The sequence below is a fragment of the Alternaria alternata genome (assembly GCF_001642055.1).
Source record: "Alternaria alternata strain SRC1lrK2f unplaced genomic scaffold CC77scaffold_5, whole genome shotgun sequence".
Lineage (NCBI taxonomy): Eukaryota > Fungi > Ascomycota > Dothideomycetes > Pleosporales > Pleosporaceae > Alternaria > Alternaria alternata.
The window spans coordinates 330,697-343,533 of record NW_017306194.1 but is presented as its reverse complement, the minus strand read 5'-3'; the positions used below and the strand labels follow the sequence as shown (position 1 = coordinate 343,533).

Below are 12,837 nucleotides of genomic sequence, written 5' to 3'. Positions count from 1 at the left end.
TAGTCGTGCCACTGACACAGTTGATCCCTGCCGTATGTAATAGGCTGCTCTCGAACGTAAGATATATCCCATACATTACAACGGAGAAGGCAGACTGTTCGCATACGGGAGTTGCTATGTTCTCTTGACATGTCGACGTGTTTTTTTTGGGGCCTTTGTGAGTAAGAGAGCTTGATGGAACAACATTGATAAAAGGACAACGAAAGAGATGATATCTTTACGCTCTCGGCTCACCTGACCAAGCACGAAGCAAGGATACAGCAGGTCAGGGGGAGAACGAGGCAAGACTACAAGAGTACACCAAAGGCACAGTAGAGAGGCATAGATCAAAGATGTTCGTTGACATTGGTACGCGACTCGATTGCTGGCCCTTCATCAGAGCTGTCCATTGGATCATGATCTTTCAATGCAATTTCGACCAGGAAGTACAGCGACAGCAAGGTGACCATACATGTTCGTGCCTCCATTAGCGAACTCGGTTTCTTGCTTCACTACATCATAGAATGGTGCGCAGACCTGTTCTATCCCATGCTCCCATCTCTCTCATCTCCTGTGACAGCTTAACCAGCCTTTCCAACCTCGTCCAGCCTGGTTAGCATGCCCTGGACCTCTTTGACGAGGGCCTTGCGCTTGAGCCTCGCGTCTGGATCACCCTCAGTCTCGACACCATCCAGCTTGAAGATAATCTGTGTCAAGATAGTCTCACTTAGCTTCTTGTACTCGAACGTCCTCTTCGCCTTGTCCTCTGGTGGTCCAGCCATGAACTGTACGCACATGGGGACAAATTCGGTGTGAAACTTGCTAGCGATGGCATCGAGTTTGCCGATCGGGGTCTGGGGTTCGGCGGGTTTGGTATTCAAGGGAGGAGCGGAGGTTGGGCGCGGGGTTGCGTTGATGTGCGAGGGGATGGGGAGGTATTCCGCGCCCGCGCCGGCAGTGGTGTAGCCAGGCGTTGAAGTGCCAGATGCGTTTGCGGATGAAGCGTTCTTCTTCTTACCCTTCCTACCGCCGCGCTTGCGGGACTTCTTCTTGCTTGTGGTATTCGCACCCGAGTCGACATCATCTTCATCGTCGTCATCTTCATCCTCACCTTCGCTACCGTATGCGCGTTGTGTCTCTCCTGCGCCGGGTGCCAGACCGCCTGCCGGGGTCTCGCCGACTGTGACTAGAATCTCACTACCACTCCCATCGCCGCGAAGGCCTTCCTCTCGTCCGGTGCGTTCATCGTGCTTCAAGTTTCTGCCCTTGTAGAACATGCGTATGCGCCGATGGTCATCGACGCCTAGCTTCTTCGCAGCCGCTTGGCGCACCGTGCCAATCTTCAGATCTCCATCCCGTATGCTGTGCGCCGGGAAGTGTGTGGGATAGTTTGTGCGCCCATTCTTGAAGATGAGAACGTCTGTCTCTCGCTCTGGGTTCTTGTCGTCCCAATCTACGATTTCAGGCGCTTGCGCCTGACCGTTCCTTCGCAGATCTTCGTTCGTAATGTATGAGAAATCCGAGTCATTGACGACCCCGGCATTTGGTGAGTTGCCTGGTCGCCCGAAGGGTGAGAAGCGCCCTCCCCAGTTTCCGCCGGTGCTGCGAGAGAACCAGGACATGGTTACGACGACGGATGCTAGTGCGATAGCAAGGGTAGTAAGGTAGGTTGGATCGTCGAGGTGGGGGTTCGTGAGAAACTCGGTGATGTCGTGGAGACGTGGATGTTGCAAGAATCGCACAAACCTCGAGAGCGCGTCTGTGGGCTGATTCTCTTTATCGTGTATCGATGAGGGCGTCGTTGAGCTGAGTAGTGAGTGGGAGTTGAAGAAGTTGAAGGAATTCTTCAATTCGTCGACAAGGTTGCTTAGCGACGCCACGGTGGTGGAGTGAAAGTCGCCCTGCCAGTGTAGCAAGGCCGTAAGCTGTCCGCGCGTACTCGAATGACGTAGTAACTTGCTAGAAAAGCCCTTTTGTGTGTAGTGGGGGCTTCTGTAAGCGGTGTGAATTTATGAGACCCGACGTCGGTTCGGAATCTCCGACCGCTGCACGCGGAACTCGACCCACTTCATTGCTCATGTCCCTCGGCTTAGTCATACACACTGCAACATTCATAATGCTTGATCGATCTTAGTTGTACAACTAAAAGAATATCATTGTACCGCATCATACAACATATTTAGAGTTATATCGGATTATCTGTCACTGTGTTCGACTGTCGTATGCCATTCATTTAGTGTATTATACACAAGCTAAGCTTAATCATGAGGACCGTTTTCGTAATGTTCATTGTCCATTGGACACCTGAGATCCAGAAACAAAGGAGAAGATTTTGAGGTTCACGCTTTACCAACCATTACGCTCCGAAGCAATTATAAACTTGAATGAAAGGAAAGAAGATGTGGCAGAAACAAAATGGCGTGAGTCGTAAGATGATGCACAGGCATCATAACCGATACGCCAGCGAATGGCAAACAGAATACGTGAACTGAGAACAATGTTCGCTGTATCACAAGACAATGTACGCCAGCTATAGCTTGCAACGACGATACATCCCAATAGAGCTACGCTCAAGGCCCAAGGCAAACAAGCTCAAGCTTTGTTTCGCTTGGGTGTAGCAAGGAAAGCAAGCCTCGACTTGCTGATGGCACCTGAACGTACTGCTGGAGTGTGGCGAGGCAGCTTGCTCGTGCTGGCAGGAGTTTTCGCAACAGGCGCAGGCGTGCGCTTCATCTTCTTGTTGGATCGTGTATCATCTTGATGGGGGCCGTCGTTCTCTTTGTCAGACGTCTCTTGGAGCGTCTCCAGCTTGCGCTTTGTACCGTCAATAGCAGAGGACACATTGCTCTCACGGACCATGCGGATCGTACCAGAAGACGTCGGTCCTGAGAAAGTTAGTGCATGCAAAGAGAACAGAACCCATAGTGTGTACGTACCAAAGTTGACAGTCTTGCTAGACTCGAAGGAGAAGGAACGAGGGTGGTTGGGAGTTTCGCCACCGAAGGTGAGACGTCGTGACGGGCTGAGAGGAGTCTCAGTCTCTTGTGAAAGGTCTAGGTGTTGTGCACCTGAGCCCAGGTTAGGGTAGATTACAGCACCAGCAGGAACTTCGCTGCCTGCTCTAAACTTCATCGGTGACGGTGATTTGCCCAGCTCGTCGTGTGATGCACGCTCCAAAGTACTACTGCTGAAGTTGACTTGTTTCTTGACAGGAGCTGTAGCAGGAATCACAGGCAGAGTGCTATCGGAGTCTGAAGCTGGAGGTGACACGTGAGTGCCTGCCGCGATTTTACTAGGGTCGTCTGAGAATTTGCGGTTTGGCGTGCGGAGGATCGACCGGACACGCTGAAGGTTCTGGCTTGCCTACTGCTGTTAGTAAACGCTTGAATGGATATCGAAGAATACGCATACCTTGAGCATACTGTCACGTGCTCCATCCCTCATAGCCTGCAAATGACCAATGTTGCTAGTGGGAGGGAATGAAGTACCCGTTGAAGGCAACTTGACGCTGCGGTTAATGGATGGTGAGACTCCCAGGTTATTTGTGGAAGGTGAGCCTCCCAAGGTTGGAATCATCGACGTAGTCTTCAGAGTCTTCACACTCTGCGAACGCGCGATAGACGACTTTGTAGGTGTCATCAATCGCGCAGCTAGGCGAGGAAGCGCGGTCTGAGAGGTCTTCTTACGTGCCGAGGTAGCAGTTACACGTGCTGGGACGTCAGTCGTCTTCTCCCGAGACGCAGGACGAGTGGTAGCAGCATCGTCTGACTCGGTACGCTTGATACGCTTTGCCGCCGCGTTGTGGTCACCATCGTTATCGCGGGGGGCTGGTCGTCCGTCCCGTGTAGGAGGAGCCATGCGGGCTGTTGAATGAGAGCGTGGCAGACTAGATCCGACATTGTCCATCTTGGACTGGGTACGTTTCAACGGAGTTGAAGGAATTTTGCTTCCAGACGCTGCCAGTTCCATCTTCGACTGTGTGTGCTTGAGACCACTAGCAGAACTCGCGCTTGAATCTGCCAGATCCACCTTGGATTGTGTACGCTTGAGCTTGTTCGTCTCCGGGTTTGCCAAGTCTGGCTTCGAGGGCGACTTCTTTAGAGGATGGCCCACGACAGGCTTGAATCGGGTAGGGTCGGCGCGGAAAGCTGAAGGGTGATTCGCGATGGAATCCATGCTCTTGAACTGCTTCATGTGCACGTCACTGAAGCGAGCCATCTTGCCTTTAGCTTCGGCCTTCTTGCGCTGGGGAGATACGTCGGCCTTGGAAGACCATTCACTCGTGCCTATATCAAAATCAGTACTCGGGAAAAAGCAAAACAGGTTGAGCGGGCTATAACCGACCAAACAGAGCACGGCTCCCGCCGCCGGGAGTGCCTGTAATCCCAGCGTCTTTCAAGATGTTGCGCGAGCTTGGGCTCAGTGTAGCCTCATCTTTGGACAAGGGCGATTTGAAGCGGAAGCGGAAGTTGGGCGACGAGTCAAGCTGGGCCGTCGAAGCAGCAGGTACTGGGGTCTTCGACGGCGTCGCCTGGCCTGCTAAGCCAGCCGCTTTGGACGGCGCGGTATGCGCACCGAGTGATTGAAACCCGAGCCAGCGCGCCTCATCTAGAATCTTAGCTGTACTCGCATGATGGTGCGCGGGATGCATCTCCTGCCCTGCTGGCTTGATCGGGGTGCGATCCTTGGGAGTCTGGCTTTTGGCGGCATCAATGGGCAACTTGGTCGATTTGTTCTTGTGTGATGTGGGTGTAGCGGTCGCATGCGGTAGCTTTGACTCGGCCTTGGTACCTTCAGAGGCTTTCGAGGGCTTCTTCTGCTCCATACCGGGCTCTGGCAACTCTGGAAGATCCGGGAGTCCTAGGTTTGGCGACGAGGCGGTATGCCAACTATCTTCGGATCGCATGGAGGTGTCGGGCGTGGTCTCACGCTACAGAAGACGCATTAGTAGATGTAAACAAATGATAGAAAAGCAATACGCGCGCATACCTTGAGCAAACGAGCTGATCGACGCGCCATGTTGTCACGAAGTGTCGAAGAATGATCCACAACTAGGTTGCGACACGAAGATGAGCGGAGATTGGGGCTGGTCTGTGGGTGGGGAGAGACCAAGACGGGGGAGTTATCGGCTAGGGCGTCGATAAACAAAGTGCACGGACGTTGTTGTCCCAAAGAGGAAGCGACGTCATGAGCCATCTCAAGAGACGCGTACGAAGAAGCTCTTCGAAAGCACAGGCTCAAGGCTTAGGTTTTGGGTTCTGGACTGCTAATTTGCGTATGTTTGCCTGCATATGCAGTGACTTGAGCAAGTGTGCTCGTTTCTGAGAGAAGAAGACCAAAAGTTCCAAGGTCAAACTCCGCTTAGACAAACCCTAAAACGAATCATGAAATTATACACTGTTATCTTATATGTAGAGTCGCCAGGCACATCACTACGTACACCTTCAAGATACACTCCAGTGATCCCAAGTACATCTAATCAGAAGCGAGCTCCTTCGCAGACAGCATGCGATAACGTGCAACGACGTACATTGTAACACGGATACAAAGGAGTCTGAGCGTGATTCTATCGATCCCTGCTAAACTGGTTCATTGAGCCTGAAAATCTGCCCACCTATTGGGTCTTCGCATAGCCGCCGAATGTTGAATTCTGTCGATTCGTTCACCGGCCCTTCTGCGTCTCCCTCCCAAGCAGCGCGAAAGGCGGTTTCGCCAATCCAGCTTCGACACTCCTCTCTACCTCATCCCTCAGCCCCTCTATTCTTCTCTCCTCATCATCCCTCTGCCCCTTCTTCTGCTCTTCACTCTTCCAGACGAAGTTACCCGCGCCACCTCTCCCGCTTCTGGCGACAGGCATTTCCTGACCCTCAGGATGCCAAGGTGTGCTGATCTGTGGCTTCGATGACGTAGGGATTGCGGTTGCGTCAACAGCCTGTGTGAAGGTACCTTCTTTCTGAAGCTCAGTGGGCTGATACCAGTTGCCAGCACCGCCGCGACCCATGTGTGCGTAGTCTTGAGAGGAATTTGAAGGTTGCACTGGGGTCGAAGAGTGGATAGGTTGTGTATCGGTAGTGGAACGGTTGGCTTCGACGTCCTGTATAGACTGTCAGCTTTCTTGAAAGTCTATACGGTTGACAATGCAAGAGATGCATTAACTCGCCTCAACTGCCTTCTTGCTTTGCTCCTGCGCCGCGTAGTAATTACCTGCACCACCGCGCCCGTACGCCATCGCAAAACAGTGCTCACCAAGATGACTCAGGTTTGCTGTTGGATATATTGCTGTGTGTCGCAAAGATGCACAGGAGCTGTCGGTATGTCACAAGAGGGATGAATGATGTTCACAAAAGAACGACGAGGAGGCTGAGCGTAATTACATTGTACGCGGCTCCGAGTGGGTCGTCTGAACTCATATCAATCCGTGCCCGACGTTCTGGACTGATAGCAACGTGGGGAAAGGCTTGTCTAAACGACGATCAACGAGACTCAATGTGGGGTCTGAATTGGTCATAAGCTTGGCAAACTGATAACGCGGGTTGCCAAGCAGGTTCCGCAGTCAACAAGTACGGGTGCAAACCAGGTAAGAGGGACTTCTCTACATGTCTCAAGCATGGGCAGTTATTGCCACGTGTAACGCGTAGAGCATCAAGTTGAAAAGCTGAAGAGCTAAAAAATCGTAATATTCGCACATTGTGACTAACAAGTGTGAAGCTAAACATGCTACAGGAAGGCCTAATCCCTGGTAGTGGCCATGAAACAAACAGAAGGAAGACATCGCTATCTCGATAAAACAACCATTGACCGTCAGCCCGGATAATGCCACCAGATTTGGCGAACGCCTGAACACCATCCCACCGAGCTAAACTCCACGAAACCTCACGAACCCACAAACAGCACGGGCACTACTCTCGACCCTCTTGTACAGCACGCAATACTGGGTAAAGGTTGTGCGCATCATCATCGCTCATGCGGCGCTCATGCACGTGCTTGACGTCTTCCTCATCGTCAGAGAAGTCGTGGGAATCCAGCCTGTCCTTGAGGTATGCCCTAAGTCTTTCAATAACCCGGATGTTCTCAACCCACGATTGCTGAGATGAGTCACCTTGCTCTGTGGGGGTTGATGAAGCAACGCTTGGAGAGCGAAGAGCAGGGTCAACCTTAGGCGAGTGAATAGCCAGCTGGTTAACGTCATGGTGGAGACTATTTTGCTCGGAATCCCGGCGGTCTTTGGGTGAAGCACCATCGCTCGAAGTATCCATGTCATTCTCTGATCGATCTGGGGCAGCCTTCTGCAGAAGGTTCCCGGAGAATCGTCGACGGCCATCAGTATCAAACGCAGGTGCAAGCCCAGATGATGGAGCTGCAGCTGACATATCCGACATGGCGCTGACAGATGGAAGAGTAGGGTACATGCTACCAATTGAAGTCCTTGACGTGGGGGATACACCGTTGTTTGAGGAGTGTTGCGCGCCGGGGGAGTGCTGAGATCCGTACGATAGCACGCTCGATGCAGGAGTCAGAGCCGGGGTTTCGGCACTGGTTGACCCAATAGCAGTAGCGTGAGATGACTGGGAGTGGCTAGAAGATAGGCCAGGCGGTGAGTTACTGGAGCGGTAGCCAGCGCCAGTGTGAACGTAATGGCTAGGATGAGCCACCCCAGCGGCTGCAGCGTGGTTGGGGTTCTCATAGACGGTGCTTTGCAATTGCTCCAAGAATTGGTCGATGTTTAGAAGATCGCTCTTGGTCCTCAAATTAGGAAGCGGCAAGGAGTAGGGGTGGTGCATGGGCGGGTGCTGCGCTTGAGCAACCATTGAGCCTCCGTGGCCATACTCAGACATACCGGCGCCTTGGTAGCCGCCTCCGCCACCTCCAAGTACTGGAAGCTGCACACCCTGGAGACCCATGAGTCGTTGACCGACATCATAGTAGGTGGTAGGGTCGATTGCGCGACGCTTGGCGTCTCCGAAGAACTCATTTAGCGCATCGTATGCAGCACGCTTCCTGATCTCGTAGTCGTTGTTGAGCTGTTGAGATTGGTTGACAGCATAGTAGACTGGACCGTAAGCAGAGTTTTGGGGTGGGCCTCCATAGAAACCAGCTGGAGCACCACCTGGGTGTTGCTGGCCGTAACCTCCGTTGGGGCCAAGGGCACTATCGGGATACTGGTATCCACTTGCTGTAGCGGCAAGTGCCTGCAAGTCAGCGACCACTGCAGTAGTCTGTTAGATATTGAAAGAGAGTGAAGGGCAGACGTGAGAGCCGACGTTGAGATCGACGAAGTCATGTGAGGAGTACTTACGTTTGCCGTTCTGGCCCGGGTAGCCTTGGGCGCCATGGGGACCGCCTCGGTTGGGCTCTGGAGAACGGAGCAATACGGAATCGTCGGCGTGCGTCTTTACGTGCTTCTTGAGATCCTGAGGGCGCTTGAACGCCTTACCGCAGAAATCGCACTTATGCGGCTTCAACGGGACGTGTACGCGAATGTGAGAAGTGATGTGATCGCGTTTGACCGTGGTGGTGCGGCAGTTGCCCCACTGGCAGGTCAAATTCAGGTTGTTGGTGCTCTTGCGACCAACATGGCGCTCACAAACGTGATCCTGCAATCGAGTCAGCGGACTAGAACGACAAAGCGACAAGATCGAACGCGTCGCGGCGCGATATGCAGTCGCTAGAAATACTTGGCGGTCAACTTACATATAGCTGCTCGGCAGAGGGCAGACGGTCACCACAGTTTTGCCATTGACAAACAAGCTGGTCGCCTGAGCCACCAGCAACTGAGGCGGGCGTTGGGGCATTCTGCTGGATGGGAGTGCCTTGGGGTTGTTGTTGAGGAGTTGTGGCCGCTGCGGGCACTGTACTCTGGACTTCGCTCATCGTCTTGGCGAAGTCGAATGTTAGTTGCCAATGATGATGAAGGTTGGTGGTGTGCAAAAGAGTCAGAACAGCTCAACGTGATGACAGATATCGCAAAGTTAAGCCGCGGGGTGGAAAGAGCAGCCTGGGGTCGTGGAGCAAAGTCAGAGGAGAGAACGCCCAGAGGTTTTCGCGGGCAGTTGGCAGCTTTTACCAGCGGAACGGAGCGGGCGAAGATTCGCCCAGAGAAAGAGAAACTGGCGCGGTCGAAGAACGAGGCACAGCCCTGCTAAGCCGAGCTTGGAAAGGTCCGGGGATGGTGGGCAAAGCCTCAATGTGATTCGGCCTTGTCATCCCAGCTGCCCCACTCTCTTACTCACTGGCGCCTTGGCCCTCATCTTGGCCAGACGCGATTGCTTCGCCGACATCCGTCAGTCGCAGATGACCACATGCGAACCACAATCAAGTAACCGCTCCCTGTTTTCGCGGGGCACTTGGTGCGCGTATCGAGAGGCGCTACGGACGAGGAGGGTCATGGGCGTTGTTGTGTGCGGTGGGTGGATGGGATACGTTGCCACACCCTCGACCCCTCACACTGAAGCGACACAACCGAAACAGCAATCAAAATGCGGAACTCTTGGTGCCCTTGGCTCATCAGCAACAGCGGGAAGTATTGGCATCCAATCTGCTCCAGTTTTTGCTGCGTTCCCACACTCTTGTCACGCCATCGCATCGTCGCCACTGGGCAGCTGTGGCTCGCGGGCTGGTTATGCTACAGAGTACATACCTTGGAACAAAGAGACACCGAGTTGCGCATCGCATGGCCTCTTAATTTCCCGTCTCGGACTAATGGCTCGTCGCATTCGCATTTTGCGCCAGTGGGACATCGATGCTTGTCCAGCATCCCTTATCCTGGCGAGTACTTTAATGGTACTCCAGGAAATGTATGCGCTCTTAACACCAGTCAACATGCTCTCGACGCTTGAGAGATGGTTCAATAACAATGTTTTTTACTATCGCGATCACGCTGCGTCCGTACAAGGATGGATTCTGTCACGATCGACCTTAGTCTTACAACTCCTCAAGTATTTGGTACACACCTAGGACGCTCAGCCCCTCGACAAGATCCTATGAACAGCTCGGGGTTTCGAAATCTCAAACGATCGCCAACTTTGAGCGGGATGTCCACGCATCCACGTTTCCACTCTTGGCTTTTCGCCAAGTGCCCAGCAATGTAGGCCAAGAATTGAGCGATTATTACATTGAGGCTATGCACGCTTACGAGGCAGGAGGTATGGCCGTACGGAACAATGTCATTTGCCGCAAGTATAGCCTTGCAAATGGTAAGTTGTACGGGTTCCTGACGGCCAACTATATCAGCGTTGCGCTATTTACTCTCTACCAGAGGCCCAACAGATTTCTTTTTTAAACGTAGCCGAAGTTCGATCTCCATACTTCAGGGGCAGCGAGAGCTACCGCCCGAACGTGGGTATGGCTTAGATCATGTCTCAGCACCCCAAAATCGGCACTTCTTGTGTCCAACATCGCTGCATTCGACAAGCAAGGCGCACTCTGAACCAAAGCATAAGTGTCACAATTCCATGATGAATTTCTAGCAAAGAAGCTGTTTCCCCGCGTACCTTGTTATCTTCAGGGACACATTTGCGACGGGCCTTCTTCGTTTCTAATGAATTAGGGTACCTGATCATGGACACATCGCGACCTCAAATGACTTAGTTTCGATCTCTCTGCTATATCTACCGAGCAAAAGACGCGTGTACATACAATGCATGCAACCAGCCACCTGTAGCACCCACTCGGGCAGCCAACGCGCAAGCGTAGTGGACGGACGAACGAGCCACAGCACCGCCACATATACCTCCTATCTGCACCATGACGGACGCCTTGCCACTACTCCGTCGTCCAAGATCAGCGGAGGGGCTTGGAAGATTGGGGCAGGTCTTAGTGCCCATCACGCTCTGTTCCTGTCTGCCGATGCATCCGCTTCCTCGTCCCGCACGAACACCAAGAGTACGGCAGAGCGGAATTCTTGATTTTGAGCCGCCAAGCAACAACATGTACTTTCTCCGCAGAACATCGTCACATCAACTCTTTATTGACCAACCCGTTGCGAAACCCGTCGTAGGGTTTTGAGCGCCGTCTTGCTGTCAGCATAAATCTAAACGACATCCGCATGGGGGCGGCCCTTGGTCGAAACACAGGATCATCTACTAGGTCCTGCCAGAGATCGATGCCCAAACGGCTGGTTAGGATCAGCTCAAACTCTGCAGATTTAAGCTTTGTCGCATATGTATGGCTGGCGGCATCATCGTGCAAATACGTGATGCTCCCCATCGTCCAGTCTAGAACAGAAAACATACCATTGACACGTTAGAGAGTATGACATGCAAGACCTCCCTGAAAGCACACTGACCGAGACTCTATGTGGCATGCGTCACCCCGCTGGCGTTGCCCAAACACAAGCATACTAGATAACACGCAGAATAAGATTCGCAACGGAGGCTTAAACACGTCTACAGCTTTTCATTGCTATAACAAAACGTCATCGATAGCGACATACCCACCAACAAACAACCTTCCAGGCCTAGAGCTTGGCCCGTTTCCTGTCCCCCAATCTCAGCCTATCCTCTCTTCTCACCCGCCTTTCTCAACACATCAGCAACAGCATAATATGCTGGCTTTCTCTGCAGGTTCTGATTCCAGAGACAGGCATTGCCCTCCCCTATAAAGGTCTCAGGCACCCAGCTAACCGTGTCCCAAAAGTCCCAAACTGTGACTCCAACGCAACTTTCCTCATCCGCACATGCGCGAACCGAGTCAGCATAGATGGTAGCCTGGGCAGCTGTCTTGTTTGCATTGTCTGGCAGTGTCATTCGAACATCAAGTTCAGTCAACGCTGTTTCCAGACCCAGGCTAGAAAAGAGCTGCTGCGAAGCACGAATATCAGTATACAACGGTGCTCTGCCCACTGTAAAATGTGCTTGTAGCCCCACACCATCAATGGGCACACCGACGCCTTGGTACTCTCTGATCATACGCGCAATAGCCAAACTCTTGTTGTTCACTCTCTCAATTCCGTAGTCATTATAGTACAGTTTGGTGCCTGGACTTGCATATTGTCTTGCTAGACGGAATGCATGTTCAATGTATTCTGGACCGATGGCATCCAACCAGATTGTCTTTCGCAGTGTGCCGTCGTCGTTAAAAGCTTCGTTTACTACGTCCCATGCGTAACAATCGTCCCAGTAATACTCTGCGACGTTTTTGATGTGGTTTTCTAGGACCGTAAGCAGACTGGCTTTGGTCCAGGTACCTGTTGTGAGCCAGGTGGGGAGTTGATTGTGCCAGAGAAATGTGTGACAGCGGCGGATCTGATCGGCCTCTTTGCTGGCGTCGACGATTTGGTCTCCCAAAGTGTAGTTGAAAAAGTCGCGTTGCGGCTCTGTGTGTACCCATTTCTGGCCGTTGGAGGCGGTTACTTGGTTGAACTCGGAGCGCTTGAAGGCTATGGAAGTGTATCCATCGTTGTCGAGGACTACGTTGTCAACAGCCGTACCAAAGTACTTGAGCCCAGCTTTCTTTGCGAGATCGCTGAGACCTGGAGCTGAGTTCAGGTGAGAGACAAAGCTGGAGCGTGGATGTATGGGGGCAGGTGTTGGAGAAGCAAGTACAAGCGGGAAGACAGAGCAAATGACAGAAAGCTTCATTCTGAAGTCCTCGAGGTGACCGAAGAAAGGAAGAAATCTCAGACATGGCACTTGTTGTACGATATCCGAATTCCTATCAACCCTGTTCGTCGATTACCCGCCACCGGAAGTACAGTGTAACCCAATATACAGTCCGGTCTTACAAAGGTATGATAAAATATAGTCTCCCTATCGTTGGTGACGGTGAAAGTGTCGGTAAAATGCTTAGTATCTACTGTTGTTGTGATAGCCAACCCCGATTTGGAGAGCATGGCGTAAGGCCTCGAGATCAAACCCGTAC

General features: G+C 52.4%; 5 protein-coding genes across 5 annotated transcripts; all 5 read right to left on the bottom strand.

Annotated features, from left to right (window-relative positions):
• Positions 1 to 560: 560 nt before the first annotated feature.
• CC77DRAFT_1006468 (hypothetical protein) lies at positions 561 to 1,601 on the bottom strand (the record flags this gene model as incomplete). Its single annotated transcript, XM_018523418.1, has 1 exon — positions 561 to 1,601. The coding sequence occupies one exon, from the start codon at positions 1,599 to 1,601 to the stop codon at positions 561 to 563; it is 1,041 nt and encodes a 346-aa protein (XP_018388472.1).
• Positions 1,602 to 2,180: 579 nt separating this feature from the next.
• CC77DRAFT_1038646 (hypothetical protein) lies at positions 2,181 to 5,076 on the bottom strand. The gene is made up of 5 exons (XM_018527124.1): positions 4,969 to 5,076; positions 4,324 to 4,909; positions 3,391 to 4,265; positions 2,916 to 3,342; positions 2,181 to 2,864 (listed from the first exon to the last, which is right to left on the bottom strand). Exons 1-5 carry the CDS (start codon positions 4,996 to 4,998, stop codon positions 2,572 to 2,574), a joined length of 2,211 nt encoding a protein of 736 aa, XP_018388471.1. The 5' UTR covers positions 4,999 to 5,076; the 3' UTR covers positions 2,181 to 2,571.
• A 298-nt stretch (positions 5,077 to 5,374) lies between these two features.
• On the bottom strand, positions 5,375 to 6,570 carry CC77DRAFT_1017879 (hypothetical protein). Its single transcript, XM_018524496.1, has 2 exons — positions 6,140 to 6,570; positions 5,375 to 6,073 (listed from the first exon to the last, which is right to left on the bottom strand). Exons 1-2 carry the CDS (start codon positions 6,206 to 6,208, stop codon positions 5,642 to 5,644), a joined length of 501 nt encoding a protein of 166 aa, XP_018388470.1. The 5' UTR covers positions 6,209 to 6,570; the 3' UTR covers positions 5,375 to 5,641.
• Positions 6,571 to 6,651: 81 nt separating this feature from the next.
• On the bottom strand, positions 6,652 to 8,973 carry CC77DRAFT_983696 (transcription factor PacC). The gene is made up of 3 exons (XM_018536152.1): positions 8,671 to 8,973; positions 8,276 to 8,573; positions 6,652 to 8,185 (listed from the first exon to the last, which is right to left on the bottom strand). Exons 1-3 carry the CDS (start codon positions 8,848 to 8,850, stop codon positions 6,879 to 6,881), a joined length of 1,785 nt encoding a protein of 594 aa, XP_018388469.1. The 5' UTR covers positions 8,851 to 8,973; the 3' UTR covers positions 6,652 to 6,878.
• Positions 8,974 to 11,471: 2,498 nt separating this feature from the next.
• Positions 11,472 to 12,808, bottom strand: CC77DRAFT_1029131 (hypothetical protein; the record flags this gene model as incomplete). The annotated part of the gene is made up of 2 exons (XM_018526495.1): positions 11,472 to 12,477; positions 12,618 to 12,808. 2 exons carry the CDS (start codon positions 12,806 to 12,808, stop codon positions 11,472 to 11,474), a joined length of 1,197 nt encoding a protein of 398 aa, XP_018388468.1.
• Between the last annotated feature and the right edge of the window lie 29 nt (positions 12,809 to 12,837).

Coding starts and splice junctions, on each gene's coding strand:
- CC77DRAFT_983696 (XM_018536152.1), bottom strand. CDS start 8,850: ATGAGCGAAGTCCAGAGTACAGTGCCCGCAGCGGCCACAACTCCTCAA. Junction 8,574..8,670: donor CCTCTGCCGAGCAGCTATAT/GTAAGTTGACCG, acceptor ACTCGATTGCAG/GATCACGTTTGTGAGCGCCA. Junction 8,186..8,275: donor CCCGGGCCAGAACGGCAAAC/GTAAGTACTCCT, acceptor AGACTACTGCAG/TGGTCGCTGACTTGCAGGCA.
- CC77DRAFT_1038646 (XM_018527124.1), bottom strand. CDS start 4,998: ATGGCGCGTCGATCAGCTCGTTTGCTCAAG. Junction 4,266..4,323: donor CGGGAGCCGTGCTCTGTTTG/GTCGGTTATAGC, acceptor ATTTTGATATAG/GCACGAGTGAATGGTCTTCC. Junction 2,865..2,915: donor TAGCAAGACTGTCAACTTTG/GTACGTACACAC, acceptor TAACTTTCTCAG/GACCGACGTCTTCTGGTACG.
- CC77DRAFT_1017879 (XM_018524496.1), bottom strand. CDS start 6,208: ATGGCGTACGGGCGCGGTGGTGCAGGTAATTACTACGCGGCGCAGGAG. Junction 6,074..6,139: donor AAAGCAAGAAGGCAGTTGAG/GCGAGTTAATGC, acceptor CAGTCTATACAG/GACGTCGAAGCCAACCGTTC.